The 22,767-nt window shown below is 37.6% G+C and overlaps 1 protein-coding gene and 1 pseudogene across 14 annotated transcripts in view; both read right to left on the bottom strand.

Moving 5' to 3' along the window:
• The window catches only part of LOC148776862 (olfactory receptor 11G2-like), a 69,873-nt gene that overhangs the window by 12,777 nt on the left and 34,329 nt on the right, over positions 1–22,767 (bottom strand). For 4 of the 14 annotated variants that reach the window (XM_088840067.1, XM_088840071.1, XM_088840068.1 and 1 more), the window contains one exon: positions 1,033–1,979. The exons of 5 other annotated variants lie outside the window; for them this stretch is intronic. In XM_088840067.1, coding sequence (XP_088696193.1) covers positions 1,033–1,979 — 947 coding nt within the window. 5 more of the 14 variants (XR_016038311.1, XR_016038315.1, XM_088840070.1 and 2 more) reach the window with 4 other exon arrangements.
• On the bottom strand, positions 10,053–12,661 carry LOC148776865 (olfactory receptor 11H6-like; annotated as a pseudogene).

Below are 22,767 nucleotides of genomic sequence, written 5' to 3'. Positions count from 1 at the left end.
GATAGAAAGGCCCCAATCTTCCATTTCCTGTGGGAAGATAGGCGCATAACATTGGTGGCCTAATTTTGAAGTTGAAAAAACTACCTCTTGTTATATAGAAATCTCTTTTCTTCTTTGTGTGAAGCCAATTAGCAAACACAGATGGCCAGTCCAATTACCAGGTGAATCTAGGATGAATTGACTATGTGTGATAAAGTGGTTGAGTCTTTTTGAGGATTAGTTTTTATCTTGAGAACCTGTATGTAATGGGTTGTATTTGCCTGACTATAAAAGGATAAAATTTCTTTCAGTCTTTGCCATTTCTCAGTGGGTTGCCTGAGATGCCCATAGTCTCCAGCTTTAATGCTTATTCAATAATCAGTGAGTTCAGTTCAGTCGCTCAGTCATGCCTGACTCTTTGTGACCCCAGGGACTGAAGCATGCCAGGCTTCCCTGTTCCTCATCAACTCCCTGAACTTGCTCCAACTCATGCCCATCGAGTCAGTGATGCCATTCAACCATCTCATCCTCTGTCGTCCCCTTCTCCTCCTGCCTTCAATCTTTCTCAGCATCAGGGTCTTTTTCAATGGGTCAGTTCTTCACATCAGGTGGCCAAAGTACTGGAGCTTCAGTCCGGCCAATGAATATTCAGGACTGATTTCCTTTAGGATTGACTGGTTTGATCTCTTTGCAGTCCAAGGGACTCTCAAGAGTCTTCTCCAACACCACAGTTCAAAAGCATCAATTCTTCTACTCTCAGCTTTCTTTAAGGTCCCACTCTCACACCCATAGATAATAAATAATAAAACTGCTTTATTCTCTTCCACCACTGTGGAGAGGTTTTCTAGATTGTCAGGAGATTTATATTTAATTATATCTCCCAGCAAACTAAACTCAGTTTTTCAATCTATGGCTCTATCATTTGCAAAACTGGGGATATGCAGTACATCTTTGAGATGGCTTATGGTCCTAAAGTCAGTTAGTCTTCTTTTTAACCAAGAAATTAAAAACAGCTTCTGTCCCCCCAAATATTTTAAATCAAGACCCTTACTTTTATGTTCCTAATAATTTCTTCATAGCATGTTTCATATCTTTGTTTCTCAGACTATATATTACAGGATTAATGAGTGGAATAACTACAGAATAAAACAAAGTCACTATCTTCTGCATTCCAGCATCATGTTCAGATGTTGGGCTCACATACATGACCATCACTGATCCATAAAAAAGAGAAACCACAGTCAGATGGGACCCACAGGTGGAGAAAGCTTTTCTTCGTCCAGCTGCTGAAGGGACCTTCAGCACAGTTTGTAGGACCAGAGCATAGGACACCATGATGAAGAGAAAGGGGATAAATAAGAGGAGAGAACTTAAGGTAGAGCTAGTTAACTCTATTACAGGGACTCTAGTGCAGGTGAGGGCCAACAAGGGACCTGGGTCACACAGGAAGTGGTCAAAGATCCTGGACCCACAGAAGGACATTTGGGAGATGATGATGATGGGGACTGGGAACCAGAGGAAACCAAGTGCCCAGCAGCTGATCACAAGATTGGTGCAGAGACGTCCAGTCATGAGAGTGGAGTAATGTAGAGGGCAGCAGATGGCAAGGTATCGATCAAATGCCATAATAGCCAAGAAAAAACATTCTGTAGAACCCAAGGAGAAGAAAAAGTAGAACTGGAGAAAGCACCCAGAGAAGGAGATGAGCTTGTTGTCAGAGAGGAAGTTGGCCAACACGTTGGGGACAGTGGAGGTGACATACCAGATCTCCAGGAAGGAGAAGTTGGCCAGCAGGATATACATGGGGGTGTGGAGTCTCTGATCCCAGCACACAGCACAGATGATCGAACCGTTGCCCATGAGAGTCAGGAGGTAGACAGCAGAGCAGAGCACAAAGAGGAGAATCTGCCCCTCCCTGGGGCAAGGGAAGCCCAGGAGGATGAAGCCAGTGATGGTGCTGGAGGTGTTGGGGGTGTTGTAGATTTTCATGAGTCTGGGAGCTGTGAAAACAAAATCACATTATTGAATAATTGTAAAGACAGGTGAGAACCCAGATATGAATTGAAGCCACTCTGGGGAATGAAATAGACATTTATGTATCAATAGTTACTGTTTTAGCCTAATCCTGAATTACTGTCCTAGTTTAACAGTTGGATTATAAAAACACAATTTAATGAATATCAGTATATATAGAGATATTTACTTATTGTGAAATATATGGAAACATGTTCAACATTTAAATCTTTATATATAAAATTCTGCAGTAACTATCACTGATGTTGAGAAATAGAGGATCACCTGTACCGTAGAATCTCCTCTTATGCTCCATTCCAATAAGAGGATGACTATCCTCTGCCTCTTAGCCCCTTCAATTGTTAACACTCTCCTTTCCTAATGGTAATCACCTCCCTATTTTTCTTTATTTTAATAGCTAAGTATGCATTCTGAAACATTTTTTTTTAGTTTTGCTTGTTTTTTATTTTACATAATTGAAATCACAGTATATGTAGTATTTGGACGGCTTATTTTGTTCAACAGTAAGGTTTTTTACATTCATGTTGTAACAATCATCTATAGTGGTCCATTTACACTCCGCTGTACTCTATGAATAAACCACCACTTATTAAACCATCGTACTATAGATGACTATTTTGGCTATTTCTAGTTTGGGCTGTTAGGAGTAATGGTACTATGAATACAGTTCTCTTTTCCTGGTTCACACATGCATGCATTTCTGTAGGCTGGATCATAAGGGCATGTGTATCTTTACCTTCAGTAAATAAGTTCAACAGTGTTCCATCATTATTGCACTATTTATCACTGCAACTGATAGCATGTGAAAGCCCCAGTTGTCGACATTCTTTTCTGATGGTGAGGTCTCTATTGACCAGAGCCTAGGGAGTGAGCTATATGCTGCATTTTAGTGACCTCTCTCTTTTAGTTTTGTCATATAAGACTGCGTAGTCGTCTTCCTGGCAGTATTGCTTTTTTCAGAGTAGGAGCTTATATCAGAAATCTTTTACTTTCAAGGGAAAGTATTCCGGAAATTATAAAGAAAACTGTCTTCAAATTTGGTTTAGGAGACCATTTTAATGCATGTAATTTACAGCAATCTTTATCTTATATGAGTTTTGAGTCTTGTGCTCAGCCTTATGATTTAAAGAAATAACCTTCTAAAAGGTTATTTTTATGTGTGTTAATCACTTTATCATCTCAAATATTTTCAGCACTTTAAATAGTGTAGTTAATGTTGAAGAACTTACTTTTTCGGGTATAGTCTATTTCATTGTTACATCTCTTCTTTTACCCCTCACATCCAATTCATTAGCAGGATTCTTCTGTTTCTAAAGTATGGCTTGTATCATGCACTCCTTTGTCTTAACTGCTGTCTCTCAAGTTCAAATTACCATCCTTTCTTCCTTAGACTTCTGCAGCAGCATTCTAACACAGCTTGCTTCTAATTTTGCCCTTCTATCCTCCATTTTCTAAGCAGCAACCAAGTACTCCTTGAAAAATGGAAAAACTGATCATGTTACACTTTTAAGTAAAACTTATCCCTCTCAGCAATTCTGTGCCAAGAAGTCTTACAGAGCTGTTACAGAAAACAGGAAGGTGTTCTAGAAAACAGGAATTACCATCACCATTTTATGCTCAATCTAACATATTTAATTAGCTTGTATCACTATTCACTTTTCATTACTGAGCTCCGCTGTACAGAAGACCGATGATGTTACCTGCCTCAAGTCTGAGCTGAAACTGTCAAAAAAATTCCCCAAACCAATCAACCAAACAAACAGCAAAAGACCAATAAACTCACCCTGCATCAATTACAGAGGGTACTGTGAAAATGGGTGGAGTGATGTCTGTGTATTTGTACCCTGGCCATTTGGACTGAGTTAATTAACAACAATCGCCTTGTTTTCTTCGTTTACTTGTTAAATTAGTCAACCCTGGAAAAACTGAGATAAAGTATGTCTGAATGAACCAGGCCATGCCGTACACATTACAAGGAAGACATTCACCAATATTTTAATTTTCCCTCAAAACTCAGGACAGTAGAAGCCTTGGTACCCATTTGTTGGCTCTCTCTCTAGAACCCACCCAGAGATGTTTCATGTGTGTGTGCTCAGTTGCTCTGTCATGCCCAACTCTTTGCGACCCCATGGACCTCACCCTGCCAGGCTCCTCTGTCCATGGAAATTTCCAGGCAAGAATATTGGAGTGGGTTGCCATTTCCTTCTCCAGGAGATCTTCCCAACCATGACAACTCAATTCACTTCCTTAGTTTGTACAGTTTCAGTGAGGGGCTGTAACATTGGATAATCTGTTTCTGGAAGACACTTAAAAATAAGGATAATTTTCCAGAGTAGGATGACAGGTAGGGAGCTGTATACGATAGAAAAATTATTGAATTTAGAATTATTTAAATTATTATTTATTATTTAGAATTATTTGTTTATTTGTCATAAGAAATTAATACTCAGCTATTATAAGCACACAGTTATGCCTTCTTTAAAGGACTGTTACAAAGATAACTGAATGAGATGAATTCCTGTGGAAGTACTTTGACTATTGCCTGACCAGTAAGAGTTTAAGTGATATTGGTTGTATGCGTATGACCGTGATAATTCAAAGAGAGCTGTGGGTAAAAACCAGTAGATTATGATTTTTTGCTCTCCTAAACACTGCATAATCTTGTTACCTGGATCAGCAAAGGGAATTCTAACCTGGAGCTTCTCAAAAGTTTATTTTTTATTCTCTTAGAAGAGATAGTCTTCTTAACAATAACCAGAGAGGAGGAAAGAGCTGGAAATGGTTGTGGTAAAAATTCTTGAATATGTTTGCTGAGGGATGGAGGGGTTATAAGCAGAGACTGCCAGGAAGCAAGTCCTGTTTTTCCTGATCCTTGAGGATCCATTTATTGATGCTAAAGGAAAACAATGTCAAGAGACATCGCTATGCTTGTTATTCACTTCCCTTGGGATGTTCCTTAATTTTAGTGTTTTTATTTTCTATGCGGTTGAAATGATGTCTTTTTCCTTCTTTAAAATTCTTACAGATAGAATGAAATGTTAACAAATCAACTGGTTGCTTGATTAATTAATCAACCAGTATATCTAACTCTAACTCCCCTAAGTGTGCATACCATGTGGCCAATGAAGACTTTAAAAAACTTGAAGGCAATAAATGCAGCCCCAGATGTCCACAAATGATTTGACTAGACCTCAAAGTTATTACAAGCTGTTCTGACACTCTCAGCTAGGTCATGCTATTCTGTTATTGGACATATACATGAAACAAAACAAAGCTACTTTATAATTTTGTCTAAGGATAAAAAAAAAGGTCACTGTGCCAGTCATAAAATACCAAATATCCTCCTCTCTTGGCTAAAATGAGTGTCTACTACTTAAAAAGCCAATTACAGCTTTAATCTCCTTCTTCTCTGCCCTCTATATAGATAAAATCTTATCTAGATACCTAGTCTTAGAATGGCCCTTGCATAGACAACATACAATCTGGAGCAGACCATCACTTCCTTAGATCCGCCCTCAAATCAGTCAACCAAAGCACCAGTCATATAATCGATTATTTTTTAATTGAAGTGTAATTGATTTACAATACTGCTATTAGTTTTAGATGTATAGCAAAGTGATTCAGTTATGTATACATGTATATATATGTACATATATATAAGATTTTTCCATTTTTTCAGATTTTTTTCCATTATAAGTTATCATAAGATATTGAATATTGCTCTTTATGTTGTACAGTAACCCCTTTGGTAACCATAAGTTTGTTTTCTATGTCTGTGAAGCTATTTATATTTTAGAGGTAAGTTCAATTGTATAATCTTTTAGATTCCATATATAAATGATAAATGGTATTTGTCTTTCTCTTTCTTACTTAGTATGATGACGTCTAGATCCATCTATGTTGCTGCGAATGGTATTATTTCATTGTTTTTATGTCTGAATAGCAGAGTCGGACACGACTAGGTGACTGAACTGAACTGAACTGAATATTCCGTTGTATACATGTATCACATCTTTATCCAGTCATCTGTCAATGGACATTTAAGTTGTTTCCATTGTCTTGGCTGTTGTAAATAGTGCTTCTATGACTATTGGGCTGCATGTATCTTTTCAAGTTAGGATTTTCTCCAGATATATGCCCAGGAGTGGGATCACTGGATCATATGGTAACTCTATGTTTAGTTTTTTTAAGGAATTTCCATACTGTTCTCCAGAGTGACTGCACCAATTTAGATTCTCACCAACAGTGTAGGAGGCTTCCTTTTTTCCTCAACTTCTCCAGCATTTATTGTTTGTAAACTTTTTGATGGTGGCCACTCTGACCAGTGTGAGGTTAAGGTCAGACTTTTGGATTAAGGCAGATAGATTATCAGAAAGCAGATATTTGGACCTCAGTTCTTAGATCTGGAAAGAATTGCTTCCTCTGAGCTATATTTCTATATAATGCCTTTGAATCTTATTAATAAATGCTATAAGAAGCAGCTGTGTTTAACTATATGTATATACGTCAGATATTTTGGGGAACCACTGTTCAGTGTATCTCATTCTCCCTCATATGAATCATCTTGAAAGAAATTATAGAACTAGGAGTCAGTAATTTAGTTTTCCTTGTAAACAGATTTGTTTCTTCTTACAATTAGTGAAAATCATATGACAGATAATGTTTCTCCATTCTCTACTTCATTTTTTGAATCAAAGAAACATAGAGAATCATAACATCACTTGAAAAAACTTCAACACTGAAGATCCTTTCTGATGATTTCCCACTTTATTTAAAGGGAGCTCATAACACTTTTACAGGCTTGACTTAATGTCAGCATTTATCCTATTATCCGCAAATCATCATCCTGTTTTTCCTTTTTAAATTAATATTTTCCTTATTCTTTCTTTTAGTGCACTTTAATACTTCAAATTCTTAAAGAAAAAAGTGGAATGTAGCATAATAAAGGAACATATAAATAGACATGTAAGTAAATAGTTCGTTTCAATATAAGAAGAGCTTATGAAGACATGGATTTTTCTAAGGAGAGCTTTTTTAGCCTTCCTCTTAGTATATTGTATTGAGCAGCCTTCCCCAGGAGTTCATATAAAAGCTTTTTATTGTGGGCTAGAAGTTTCTAAATGATTTGATGCTGCCCACTACTCCAGCCTCTTATGTCATTTTCCTTCCAGGTAGCAAAATCAACTTTTCTTATTCTTTGAAAATCACAAGCTTCTACCTGTACTTACATGGGTGTTTATTGTCCTAGATCTTTGCATGATATATTATCTGAGTTTGAAATACCGCTTCCTAACAAAGACATTCTCTAACCATTTAGATCTAAACTGTGCCCTATCCTACCCCAACAATTTCTGTATTCATACTCCCATTTATTCCTATTTTTGGTGTTTCAAGGATAGCATCTTTTTTTGGTTGGAGCATAGTTGATTTACAATGTTGTGTTACTTTCTGCTGTACATCACCGTGAATCAGTTATGCATATACATATATCCACTCTTTATTAGACTCTTTTTCCATAAAGTCATTAATTAGTACTGAGTAGAGTTCCCTGTGCTGTACAGTGAGTACTTATTAGGTATCTATTTTATATACTGTAGTGTGTATATGTCAATCCCAATCTCTCAATTTATCCCTTCCCTCTTTCCTCTCTGGTAATCCTAGGATTGTAATTCTATTTCTGTTTTGTAAATAAGTTCATTTGTACCATTAAAAAAAATTCCACATACAAGTGATATCCTATGATATTTGTCTTTCTTTGTCTGACTTACTTCACTCAGTATGACTTCACTCGAGGACATCTATGTTGCTGCAAATGGCATGATTTCTTTTTTTTTTTAATGGTTGAGTAACATTCTATTGTGTATGTGTACCACATCTTCTTTATGCATTCACCCATCAATGTACATTTAGGTGGCTCCATGTCCTGGCTAGTGTAAAAGTTCTGTAGTGAACATTGGGGTTCATGTATCTTTTCAAATTATGGTTTTCTCTGGATATATGCCCAGGAGTGGGGTTGGTGGATCATATGATAGCTCTGCTGCTGCTGCTGCTGCTGCTAAGTCGCTTCAGTCGTGTCCGACTCTGTGCGACCCCATAGACAGCAGCCCACCAGGCTCCCCCGTCCCTGGGATTCTCCAGGCAAGAACACTGCTCTATTTTATTATAAAACTTGTAGAGGAACATATAGGCAGAATGTTCTCTGACATAAATCACTTTGACCTACCTACTAGAGTAGTGAAGATAAAAATAAACATATGGGACCTAATTAAACTAAAAAGCTCCTGTACAACAAAGCAAACCATAAACAAAACAAAAAGACAACCCACAGAAAGGGAGAAAATGTTTGCAAATGAAGTGGCTGGCAAGGGATTATCTCCAAAATATACAAGCAAATCATGTAGCTCAGTAACAACTACAACAAAAAATCCAACAAATAACCCAATCAAAAAATGGACAGGAGATGTAAATAGATATTTTTCCAAAGAAGACATACAAATGGCCAAAAAGCACATGGAAAGATGCTCAACATCACGAATTATTAGAGAAATTCAAATCAAAACTACAATGAGGCATCATCTCAACAGATCATAATCCTCATCAAAAAAGTCTATAAACAATAAATGCTGGAGAGGGTTTGGAGAAAAAGGAACCCTTCTACACTGTTGGTGGGAATGTAAACTGGTACAGCTACTCTGGAGAACAATATGGAGGTTAATTAAAAAACTAAAAGTAGAGTTCTCATTTATTCCTTTTGTTTTATTGAGATATATAATTGAAATAAAACATTAATTTCAGGAGTCTAATTGTAGTTAGTATCAATTACCACATATAGTTACAAATTTTTCAAACTACTGGAATTAGTAGTTATAAGCAATGAGATCTATGTGTTCAGCTTCTTATTATCTATCCCCTTCACTATAATGTAAGCTTCACAAAGGCAGGGACTTGATCTTCTGCATTCAGATAGAGATAAATGTTTACTGAATGCCTGAATGAAATGCATCAACCCCAGAGGACAACTTGACTAATTTATTTATGACCAAATAGTTGAGCCAAATCACATACACCTGTCTCATATCTCAGACTCACTGGCTTTTACTCTCTGTCTGCTTTTACCTATTTTGAGCTGCGTGCTCAACCCAAACTTCCTCCTCTTAAAACTAACCCCAGAGTATTGATATATTGTCACTACATGCTAATCTTTTAAAATGTGAGCCTATTTCTAGATGTCTTAATTATTTTTCACAGGTAGGAAAAGGTAAGAAGACTGTAATATATTTCTTATTCTATAAATGGAGAATTTGGGAATAGAGGCAGGAGAAGCTTCCACTGCTGATGTCATGAGTGTTTGAATCACCTGTACTACTCACCATAACTTGTTTCACTTTCCCAACCAATTATTGTAAGATTTTTATTTCTCACTATATGTCATGTATTTTTTTTTAAATAGTGGCTCTGTAAGGTCAGTGTGTGAACTGGTGCTGATCTAGGTACACCAGAATCACATTAATATGGGAATTTCTGGGGTTAATTTTATATTCTGAATTAGGGGATTTGGAGAAAAACCTGGGAATCTATTCTTTTAAAGAGGTCTCTAAATAACTATAACATATAACTTAAGATCATTATTAATTTTTTGGATATTAATTACATAAGAATTTTGGCTCATTTGTGATAGAGACCAAATGTAAGAATATGCACACAATAGAGGAGAGTGATCTCAGATAAAGGGAAAGTAGTTACTGGCAGTCAGGAGAGGAGAAGAGTTTAAAGTTCAGATTCAGGTCATTTAATTCAAGTTACTGTCTATCAAGTCCTGTTTTGAAGGTCAGGTCTGGTTTAATTGGTTGTACTATTGTCCATATTGTCTAGACAGAAGTAGATGAATTTGGGTCTGTATTTCTAGGTGCCAGTAAGTAGAGATCTACTTTTTAAGTTGGAATAGATTTTTTTGATGGTCATCATCAAAAATCTCTGCAGATAATAAATGTTGGAGAGGGTGTGGAGAAAAGGAAACCCTTATACACTGTTGGTGGGAATGTAAACTGGCTCAGCCACTATGGAGAACAGAATGAAGGAAAAAATAAATATTATGATCTTGGTCCACTCATGAGCTCTTGTTTGCTTTGGCCAGTTTTTGTAAACATCTGAATTTTTCTCAAGGCAGTCTTCATGTCCTTGTTCCCGCTGTAGATCAGCAGGTTTACAAGTGGAGTCACTGATGAGTACAGCAAGGTTACAATCTTCTGTATCCCAGCTGGATTTCCAGGGGTTGGGCTGATGTACATCATCATGATGGTTCCATAGAACAGAGATACCACAGCCAGGTGGGAACCACAAGTGGAGAAGGCCTTACGTCTGCCAGCAGCTGAAGGGACATGCAACACTGCTCTGAGAACCAGGGTGTAAGACCCAAGAATGAAAAAGAAGGTGATAAAGATTATAAGAGAGCTCAATATAGAACAGGAAAGCTCAATTCCAGGGGCAGGGATGCAGGACAGGGCCAGAAGGGGACCAGGGTCACAGACAAAATGGTCAATGGTATTGGGGCCACAAAAGGGGAGTTGGGTGATGAAATAGATAGGGACTGGATAGCAGAGGAAGGCTGTTACCCAGCAGAGGCCCACCAAGTTCATGCAGAGACGGCTGCTCATGATGGTAGGATAGTGGAGAAGTCGGCAGATGGCCAAGTATCGATCAAAGCCATGAGGGGCGGTAAGAAGGTCTCAGTAATGCCCATGGAGAAGAAGAAGTAGAACTGGAGGAAGCAGGCAGCGAAAGAGATGGTTTTGGTCTCAGACAGGAAGTTCCTTAACATATTGGGAACAGTGGTGTTGATGTAACACATCTCCAGGAACGAGAAGTTGGCCAACAGAGTGTACATGGGAGTGTGGAGTCTGTGATCCAGCTTCACTGCAAAGACAATGGCCCCATTCCCCATCAGTGTCAGGATGTAGGACGCAGAGAAGAGCACAGAGAGGAGGACTCGAGCCTCTAGAGCAGGGAAAGCTCAGGAGTATGAATTCAGTCACTGTGCTGACTCCTGACACATTCATGGCTTCCTAAGAGGTGGAGAGGAAAAAATGACAGCCACAGAGATGAGCTTACTCTCTAATCTTCAGGAATATATCCTTTCAGAGATCTGTAAGTCCCTCAGATTCTATTACTGTATTAATAATGTAAATACGCTGCTGAAGACGGTCAAACTTCAGAATGCTAGATATGAAAAAGCTTTGAATTTTGGACTTTCTCATTCCTCTTTCAGTATTTTCTTAGACCCAGCAAAACTCCAAAAAAGCAGTTTGGAGAATATTAATGACAGTACTTGCAAATATAAATAGGTATTTTATATTTGTATCTATAGAATAAGATATGTAGACCCTTAATATTAGACATAGAATTTCAATTCTGTGTTTATTTGGAATTAGAGTCATAATACTAGGTAGGCATCACAAGAGGAGGAGAAATGTAACAAACAATGCAATGACATTCTGTGCATTTCACTTTTATTCTGGATCAATGTTAGAATTATAAATGTCAGCCTCCTAAGGTGTTCTGAAAACCCAGACAAGAAATGTCATGTGCCATTGTTTCTTCAGTGTTCAGAATGGTTTTTTAACTCACAAAAATATGGAAAGTCTAGACATCTACATAATAGTCCTTTTACTTGCTGTTTTAATACTTCTGTAAAATCTTGGTTTAGGTTGAAATCAGAAAAACTATAGAAGATCTGATATATCACAGACTTTTGAGATTTTTGCACGAGATGTCATGATTCTTAGAAAACTTGCTATTCTTCTAGTTTATGTTTAGATGCAGAGGATCATAAATATCAGATACCCATAAACAGAGACCTCTAGGAACCAAGGACAGTGATGGGAGTCTTAAGTGCCCTCTGGACATGGATTCCTCTGATAGAAATCAGAGGAATTCTACTCTCTCCTCTTGTCCCCATCCAATTACAGATGTGGAAGGTTAGAGTTGTTTTGGTAAATTGATTAATCATCTTTGTTAAAGCTTCTTTCTCTGACTCTGAGTGAGACTTAGTCTTGAACACTGTGTGACTTCTATGGTGAGAGAAGCAAAAACAAAGCCACTGAAATCACCTGAGATTCTGTTGCCAGTCATTTGGTCTTAATTTATTAATTTATTTTCTGGATCACTTCTGTTATTGAGAGACAGTTATCATTTGTATGAAAATGACCCAAGTGACGTGATTGAGTGAGGATACTTATTCAGGAAAATATAAGTGCAGAATACAAACCTAGAAACCTTCAATAACAGTATTCTAGCTGAGAATATTTATTCACGTATTCATGATAAAATGTAATACTTTCCAGATCACATAATGTTATAGCTTTAAGGATGATCTTGATGATTGCAATTAGTGACATAACAGATAAGAGGAAAAGTTTTTCGTATCACACTTCACTGTAAGTTTCCTCTTTAGTCTGTAAATAGATCATATATGGCAGAGCAAAGCTGTGAATAATTCCTCTGTAGGAGAAACTGAGAGTTACCCAGAAGCCAAAGTAACCATGAGGAAAGAGAAAACAGCAAGAAATATTTGGTCCTGATGTGGGTGGGGATTCCATTGACTTTGTAAACCATATGGGAGTGAACTCAGCAATTTGGACTGTTCAGTCATCACCTTGCTCTTCCTCCTTGAAGAGGCAGTGGACCATCATTTTCTCTGTGGCAGAGCCAAACACAGCTAAAAATAGGGAAGGCTTAAGTTTTTGTTTTTTTCCTGCCCTCTTCCTCATAGCTGCTTTGTCAGTTATTTCCAGATGTCACTTTGCTAACATCTTTGTTCCCCCAAAGACCTGGTTTTGACTGGGTACAACTAACTCCTGGTTAATAAGAACAGAATTTATACACACTGAAGCTCTTACCTTGTTCTTATCTCCCTCATTTCTCTGATTCCCAGACTTCTTAGCTGCAGGGATGAATCTGCTTAAATTAATTTATAAACCTGAGATTCTATTACTTTCATGACACACAAAAGAAGGCAGAGCTAAAATGAACATCTAAGAGTTGTCTTATATTACCTCTTCTGAACCTGTCTTCTTGTAGAACTCAAGGGTCTGACTTATCTTCTGTTTCTGCTGCAGCAAAAGGCATGTAAGATGGAGGGCATGGCTTGTTTGGCAGCCAGCGGCCCAGAGAGCTCGTTAACCTTGCTAGACACTGATACTGGTTTGGAAAGAACCTGGCATATTTGCTGAAAAACAGAGACTTATCTGAAGCCTATGTTTTATTTCTCCTAAGGGATATAGTCTCCTATGAATTCTAAAACTGAGTATTTATGAGGGAAGATTATTAATCATACCCCAAATGTTCCCTTCCATTGGGAGTCCTTCTTTGGCCCTTTGGGACCCTGTTTCTCCAATAGTGGATGATCATCTCATGTTATTTTTAGAGCAGATGTTTATTTTGTCCTTTGGTCTGGTTACCTTTGTGATGGTGCAAACACTCAGCATCATCAGTTTAGCTAAAGTATGATGTTTTTGTTTATCTTTTATTCCTTTACATTCAATTTTATTCATTTTTTGAGTCTGTCTGCAAGTTTTGAACTCTCTTATGTGTTAATATCAGAGTTGCCTTATGATAGTTCTTTCTTTTTCCTATGGATTCACTCTGGCTAGAAAATATTATTTCATTTCGTTCTTTGGTAAAAGGCTCTCTCTTCTGGGTTGAGCTCTGTGCTTTTAGCCTGATAGTAATAAGTAAAATATCATTTCATGGTGAACAGGGCCCTGGAAACTGTGGTACAAGTGGTGAAATGCCAAACTTTTAGAAGATTCATCTCCTTCTAGTCCTTTAAACTATGTCTCTAAAAGTTGACATGACTGTTGAAATTGCCTTGCTTCTTTTCAAGATGACCTAAACTTCTGAACCCCTTTGTTTTTATTACTTGCATGTGTGTGCATATGCATATAGGTATGTATGAATTTAGATCAGATATTTACTTTTTATTTTTAATATTGGTTTGGAACAGTCTCTAATGAGATGGACTCTTGCTAACAAATTACTAATAACTACATATCATTTGAGTGAACTCTGGGAGTTGGTGATGGACAGGGAGGCCTGGCGTGCTGTGATTCATGGGGTCGCAAAGAGTCAGACACGACTGAGCGACTGAACTGACTGACTCACTGACTGACATATCATTTACTGACAAAAAGAGGTTTTTCTGGGGAGGGGGATATTAATTTACCTTGCTCATTTTCTCAGCATCATTTCTGTAAGGTAGAAGTGTTTTTGTCTTTTAAATGGTAACATCACTTCTTCCATCATGAAAATTGATATCTGAGGATGCCTGGTCATCAAGTTTTTTAGAATGGTTTATTTATTAAAATGTTTGCAATCAGAGAAGAAAAATAAAAGGAATCTAGATTGGAAAAGAAAAATCTCTCACTGTTTGCAGATGACATGATCCTCTACATAGAAAACCCTAAAGACTCCACCAGAAAATTACTACAGCTAATCAACGAGTATGGTAAAGTTGCGGGATATAAAATCAACACACAGAAATCCCTTGCATTCCTATACACTAACAATGAGAAAACAGAAAGAGAAATTAAGGAAACAATTCCATTCATCATTGCAATGAAAAGAATAAAATACTTAGGAATGAATCTACTTAAAGAAACAAAAGACCTATATATAGAAAACTCTAAAACACTGATGTAAGAAATCAAAGATGACACAAATAGATAGAGAAATATACCATGTTCATGGATTGGAAGAATCAATATAGTGAAAATGAGTATAATACCCAAAGCAATCTATAAATTCAATGCAGTCCCTATCAAACTACCAACAATATTTTTCACAGAACTAGAACAAATTATTTCACAATTTGTATGAAAATACAAAAAACCTAGAATAGCCAAAGCAATCTTTAGAAACAAGTATGGAATTGGAGGAATCAACCTGCCTGACTTCAGACTATAGTACAAAGGTATAGTCATCAAGACACTATGGTACTGGCACAAAGACAGAAGTATAGATCAATGGAACAAAAATAAAATCCATGCATCTATGGACACCTTATCTTTTAGAAAGGAGGCAAGAATATCCAATGGAGAAAAGACAATCTCTTATTTTTATTTTTATTGGAGGCTAATTATTTTATAATATTATATTGGTTGGTTTTGCCATACATTGACATGAATCCGCCCCGGGTGTACGTGAGCTCCCCCTCCCAAACCCCTCTCCCACCTCCCTCCTCCCCTTATCCTCCCTCTGGGTCATCCCCGCGCATCCTGTAACATGCATCGACCCTGAACTGGCGATTTGTTTCACATATGATAATATACATGTTTCAATGCCATTCTCCCAAACCATCCCACCCTCACCCTCTCCCACAGAGTCCCAAAGACTAGAAAAGACAATCTCTTTAAAAAGTGGTGCTGGGAAAACTGGTCAACCACTTGTAAAAGAATGAAACTAGAATACTTTCTAAAACCATACACAAAAATAAACTCAAAATGGATTAAAGATCTAAACGTAGGTCATAAACTATAAAACTCCTAGAGGAAAACATAGGCAAAACACTCTCCAACATAAATCACAGCAGGATCCTCTATGACCCACCTCCCAGAGTAATGGAAATAAAAGCAAAAATAAGCAAATGAGACCTAATTAAACTTAAAAGCTTTTGCACAACGAAGGAAACTTTAATCAAGGTGAAAAGACAGCCTTCAGAATGGGAGAAAATAATAGCAAATGAAGCAACTGACAAAGAATTGACCTCAAAAATATACAAGCAACTCCCACAGCTCAATTCCCGAAAAATAAATGATCCAGTCAAAAAATGGGCTAAAGAACTAAACAGACATTTCTCCAAAGAAGACATCAGTTCAGTTCAGTTCAGTCACTCAGTCATGTCCGACTCTTTGCGGCCCATGAATCACAGCACGCCAGGCCTCCCTGTCCATCACCAACTCCCGGAGTTCACTCAAACTCATGTCCATCGAGTCGATGATGCCATCCATCCATCTCATTCTCTGTTGTCCCCTTCTCCTCCCGCCCCCAATCTCTCCCAGCCTCAGAGTCTTTTCCAGTGAGTCAACTCCACTGGTCGCATGAGGTGGCCAAAGTATTGGAGTTTCAGCTTTAGCGTCAGTCCTTCCAATGAACACCCAGGATTGATCTCCTTTAGAATGGACTGGTTGGATCTCCTTGCAGTCCAAGGGACTCTCAAGAGTCTTCTCCAGCACCACGGTTCAAAAGCATCAGTTCTTCGACGACCAGCTTTCTTCACAGTCCAACTTTCACATCCATACATTACCACGGGAAAAACCATAGCATTGACTAGACGGACCTTTGTTGGCAAAGGAATGTCTCCGCTTTTTAATATGCTATCTAGGTTGGTCATAACTTTCCTTCCAAAGAGTAAGCGTCTTTTAATTTCATGGCTGCAGTCAGCATCTGCAGTGATTTTGGAGCCCCCCAAAATAAAGTCTGACACTGCTTCCACTGTTTCCCCGTCTATATCCCATGAAGTGATGGGACCAGATGCCACGATCGTTGTTTTCTGAATGTTGAGCTTCAAGCCAATCTTTTCACTCTCCTCTTTCACTTTCATCAAGAGGCTTTTGAGTTCCTCTTCACTTTCTGCCATAAGGGTGGTGTCATCTGCATATCTGTGGTTATTGATATTTCTCCCAGCAATCTTGATTCCAGCTTGTGCTTCTTCATACAGATGGCTAAAAAACACATGAAAAGATGCTCAACATGACTCATAATCAGAGAAATGCATATCAAAACCACAATGAGGTACCATCTCATGCTGGTCAGAATGGCTGCTATCAAAAAGTCTACAAACAAATGGTGGAGAGGGTGAGGAGAAAAAGGAACCCTCTTACACTGTTGGTGAGAATGCAAACTCTTATAGCCACTATGGAGCACAGTGTGGAGATTCCTTAAAAAACTGGAAATAGAACTCCCATACAACCCAGAAATCCCACTGCTGGGCATACACACCGAGGAAACCAGAATTGAAAGAGACTCGTGTACCCCAATGTTCATCACAGCACTGTGTGCAATAGCTAGCACATGGAAGCAACCTAGATGTCCATCTGCAGACAAATGGATAAGAAAGCTGTGGTACATATACATAATGGAATATTATTCAGCTATTAAAAAGAATGCATTTGAATCATTTCTAATGAGGTGGATGAAACTGGAACTTATTTTACAGAGTGAAGTAAGTCAGAAAGGAAAACACCAGTAGAGTATATTAGCGCATATATATGGAATTTAGAAAGATGGTAATGATAACCCTATATGCGAGACAGCAAAAGAGACACAGTTGTAAAGAACAGACTGTTGGACTCTGTGGGAGAAGGGTTTGATGATTTGAGAGAATAGCATTGAAACATGTATATTATCATATGTGAAATAGATCTCTAGTCCAGGTTTGATGCGTGGGACAGGGTGCTCAGGGCTGGTGCACTGGGATGACCCAGAGGGATGGGATAGAGAGGGAGGAGGGAGGGGGTTTCAGGATATGGAACACATGTACACCCATGGCTGAATCTTGTGAATGTATGGCAAAAAGCACCATAATATTGTAAAGTAATTAGCCTCCAATTAAAATAAATAAATAAATTTTGAAAATGTTTGGTGTTTGAGGGCACAAAGAATTTTTTGACATTAATATCTGACAAAATTATGATTAGGAACAAAGAATTTCTTTAACTATCATAAGATGAAATGTGATGTTTCTGATATTTGAACTGAAATCACAGAATTTAATCGGAGTGAGTTGAGGAACACTTGAGCTTTAATATATCTATATCTCTAAATATATAGTAAAGTTCTCCCTCCTGTACAATCATGATATGACCACTAAGCAAACCAAGCAGACTTCAGTAACTACACGTAACAGGTGATAGAGATTTCACAGAATTAGTAAAAAAAAAAAAAAGTCAAATAAATAGCAGAAACATAAGCAACAAAAACCATAACCACAACAAAACTTGGAGAAGTGGGGGGAATTTGATGTTCAGAGTTTTCACTTTATATTATTTAAAACATCCCATTTTAAATAAGAGAGACACATGCAAGACATACAAAGAAATCATACGGCCCATATACAGGAAAAAACATCAGTCCAAATGTGGGTCTTACTAGGTAAATAATTTAAATGATCTTTTATAAACAAGCTCAAAGAATTAAAGAAACTTGTCTAAAGAATTAAATAAAATTATGAGAATTATGTTTCACCAGATAGAAAACATCAAGAAAGATACGTGAATTATAAAATATATCAGATGGAAACTGTTGAAAAGTACAGTAACTGAAATAAAAATTCAATACAGGGGTTCAACCCTGTATTTGAATTGGTAGAAGCAAGATTCCGCAAACTTGAAAATAGGTTAATTAAGATGATCCAATCTGAAGTGAAAGGGAAAGGGAAGTAGCTCAGTCGTGTTCGACTCTTTGCGACCCTGTGGATTGTAGCCTACCAGGCTCCTCCCTCCATGGAATTCTCCGGGCAAGAATACTGGAGTGGGTTGTCAATTCCTTCCTCAAATATGAAGAATAGAAGCCAAAGAAATGAAGAAAAATGATCAATTTAAGAAAGCTGTAGGACACCATCAAGCATACCAACATATAATGGGAATTCAAGAAGTAGAAAAGAGATAAAAAGATGGTGAAAGAATCTTTGAAGAAGTAATAGGTGAATACATGAGAGAGTCAATTTTTAGGTAGGTTGATAAAGAGTCCAGGGCCCTCAAGGAGGAAGGGGTCTAGGGCCCTGGAGGAGGAGAATGGAGTCTGGGGCTTTCAAGGAGGAGAAAAGTGAAAACTTTTTTTTCTACATTCTTTCTTTTAGCCACATAAAATGCTTTTTCTTTAAGCCCTGAGCTAATGGCTCAAGGGTATTTTTTTCTCTAGTTCAGTTCAGTCGCTCAGTCGTGTCTGACTCTTTGCAACCCCATGAATCATAGCACCCCAGGCCTCCCTGTCCATCACCAACTCCCAGAATTCACTCAAACTCATGTCCATCGAGTCGGTGATGCCATCCAGCTATCTCATTCTCTCTCTTCCCCTTCTCTTCCTGCCCCCAGTCCCTCCCAGCATCAGGGTCTTTCCCAATGAGTCAACTCTTCACATGAGGTGGCCAAAGTATTGGAGTTTCAGCTTTAGCATCAGTCCTTCCAACGAACACCCAGGACTGATCTCCTTTAGAATGGACTGGTTGGATCTCCTTGCAGTCCTAGAGACTCCCAAGAGTCTTCTCCAATACCACAGTTCAAAAGCATCAATTCTTAGGCGCTCAGCTTTCTTCACAGTCCAACTCTCACATCCATACATGACCACTGGAAAAACCATAGCCTTGACTAGACAGACCTTGGTTGGCAAAGTAATGTCTCTGCTTTTTAATATGCTATCTGCTGCTGCTGCTGCTAAGTCACTTCAGTCTTGTCCGACTCTGTGTGACCCCATAGACGGAAGCCCACCAGGCTCCCCCTTCCCTGGGATTCTCCAGGCAAGAACACTGGAGTGGGTTGCCATTTCCTTCTCCAGTGTGTGAAAGTGAAAAGTGAAAGTGAAGTCGCTCAGTCGTGTCCAACCCTTAGCGACCCCACGGACTGCAGCCTACCAGGCTCCTCCATGCTATCTAGGTTGGTCATAACTTTCCTTCCAAAGAGTAAGCGTCGTTTAATTTCATGGCTGCAATCAGCATCCGCAGTGATTTTGGAGCCCCCCAAAATAGTCTGACACTGTTTCCACTGTTTCCCCATCTATCTCCCATGAAGTGATGGGACCAGATGCCATGATCTCAGTTTTCTGAATGTTGAGCTTTAAGCCAACTTTTTCACTCTCATCAGGAGTCTTTTTAGTTCCTCTTCACTTTCTGCCCTAAGTTTTTCTCTAAATTCTGTACTAATGATTATATAACAACAATGTATCTCACTTGAGGACATGTTTCTCCTTCTTAGCAGGAACCATCTAACTAATCCTGTTATCTTATGTGGGAGTGTGTCTGGTAAGACCTTTCTACTGTTAGTTCCTTTTTTTTTTTTTTTGCTTTTTTTCTACTGTTCGTTCTAATCTGGTTAATTTAAGATGTATGTTGTGGGAGTGGATCAGGTAAAGGTAAATATGACCTTGATAAGACTAGCTAGTTGGGGCTCTCTCCATCCCCCTACTGATGTCTACGTCAGAAGTTTTCTGTGTCCTTTCTTACTGTAATAAAATTTCTGCCACTCAAAAGCTTTGAGTAATCAAGCCTGGTCCCTGATCCTGAAGCTAAATCTTTTTCTTCAGAGATCACGGAACTGTCCACTGTAAGCTATCATACACACCAATTTGATGACATTAATCAACACATCCAAGAAGCTTAAGAAATAACAATTTCTTTCATATCTGTTAGCATTTTATTTTTATATTTAACTTCTATGTGTGCCTGCTCAAGTACTTTTAAAAGTCAAACTCCATCTATATTCATCAAAAATATTGGCCTGTAATTTTCTTTTTTTTTTGTAGTGTTTCTATATGGCTTTGGTGTCAGGGTAATGGTGGCCTCATAGAATGAATTTTGGAATGTTAGCTCCTCTTTGATTTTTTTTTTTTGGAGGGATAGATATTAGTTCTTTTTAAATATTTTGTAGAATTCCCCAGTGAATCCCTCTGGTCTTTCATTGTTGCTTGCTGGGAGTTTTTGGGTTTTTTTAACAAATTCAATTTAACTTGTGATCAGTCTGTTCAAATTGTCTGTTTCTTCTTCACTCAGTCTTGTCAGGCTGTATGTTTCTAGAAATTTGTCCATTTCTCCTAGGTTGTCTATAATCATTAGCATATAACTGTTCACAGCATTATCTTTTGATTTTTTTGTTTCTCTGTGGCATTTGTTGTCATATCTCCTCCTTCATTTCTTATTTTATTTAGGGCCTCTCTTTTTTCTTCTTGGTGAGCCTGGATAAAGTTTTATAAATTTTGCTTATATTTTTCAAAAAACCCAATTCTGTATTTCATTGATATTTTCTATTTTACTATTTTATTTATTTCCTCTCTGATCTTTATTATTCCCTTCATTCTGCTGACTTTGGGCTTTATATTCTTCTTTTTCTAATTCTTTTAGGTGGTAGCTTAGATTGTTTACTTGATATTTTTCTTGTTTCTTTAGGAAAGCCTATATTGCTATAAACTTCCCTCGTAGAACTGCTTTTGATATAGCCCATTAATTTTGGAAAGTCGTGTTTCCATTTTGACTTGTCCTGAGGTATTTTCTGACTTCCTCTTTGATTTCATCATTATCCCATTCAATTTTTAGTAGCGTTTTGCTTAGGCTACATGTGTTTGTTCTTTTCCCATTTTTCTCCTTGTCGTCAATTTCTAGTTTCATATTGCTGTGGTCAGAAGAAAAACTTGATAAAATTCCTATCTTGTATTTGTTGAAGATTATTTTGTAACCTAGTATGTCATCTGTACTAAAGAATATTCCATGTGCATTTGAAAAGAATGTGCATTTTGCTGTTTTGGGATGTATTGTCCTACAGACATTAATTAAGTCCAACTGGCCTATTGTGTCATTTAAGACCCCTTATTGATTTTCTATCTGGAATATCTGTCTATTGATGTCAGTGGGGTGTTACTATTATTGTACTATTGTCAATTTCTGCTTTTATGTCTGTTAGTATTTGATTTGTATATTTAGACTTATTGTATTGGGTATGTATATGTTAGCAAGTGTACTATCCTCTTCTTGTATTGATCCCTTTATCATTATACTTTTCTTTTTAACATTTTTTTTAACTTAACTTTTAAAAGTTGATGTGTAGGTGATTTACCATGTTGTGCCAATCTCCGCTGTACAGCAGAGTGACTCAGTTATACACAAACAGGATTTTTAAATATTCTTTTCCATTATGGTTTACCCATTATGGTTTCTATTGAAGCTAGTTCTCTGTGTTATACAGTAAGACCTTATTTTTATCCATTCTCTATATAACAGCTTATATTTGTTAATTCCAAGTCCTTCCCTCCCTCACCTCTTTCCTCCTTGACAAATATAAGACTATTCTCTATGTCTGTGAGTCCTTTCTGTTTTGTCAAGTTCATTTTTGCCGTATTTTAGATTCCACATATAAGGGATATCATATAGTATTTGTCTTTCTCTTTCTGAATTCTTCACTTAGTATGATCATTTCTAGCTCTATCCATGTTGCTGCAAGTGGTATCTTCTTTGTCTTTTGTTGTAGCCTTCCTTTTAAAGTTTTTGTCTAATACAAGTATTGTTACTCTTGCCTTCTCTTCTTTTCTATTTGCATGAAATATTTTTCTTATTCCTTCCCTTTCACTCTGTGTGTGTCTTTGGCCCTGAATGGAGTCTCTTATAAGCAGCATATTGAAGGGTCTTGTTTTGTTACATCAGCCACTCAATGTCTTTCATCAGAGTATCAAACCAAATGCAACAATGTGTAAAAAGGTTCATGCACCATGGTCAAGTTGGGTTTATTCACAAAGGGTTACAGAGATGGTTCAACATATGCAAATCAGTCAGTGTGACAAAACACATTAACAAAAGGAAAGATAAAAATCACATGATCTTCTCAAAAGACACATAAAAACATTGACAAAATTCAGCATCTATTCATGATAAAACTCTGATAAAAGTGGCTATATATCTCAACATAATAAAGGTCATTTATGAAAAACCCACAGCTAACATAATATCCAGTGGTGAAAAGCTGAGCCTTCCTGCTAAATTCAGGAAAAGAAAAGAATGCC

Source organism: Moschus berezovskii, chromosome 9 (genome assembly GCF_049115385.1).
Source record: "Moschus berezovskii isolate FMDL1 chromosome 9, NW_MosBer_1.0, whole genome shotgun sequence".
NCBI lineage: Eukaryota > Metazoa > Chordata > Mammalia > Artiodactyla > Moschidae > Moschus > Moschus berezovskii.
This window is presented reverse-complemented; position numbering and strand designations above follow the sequence as displayed.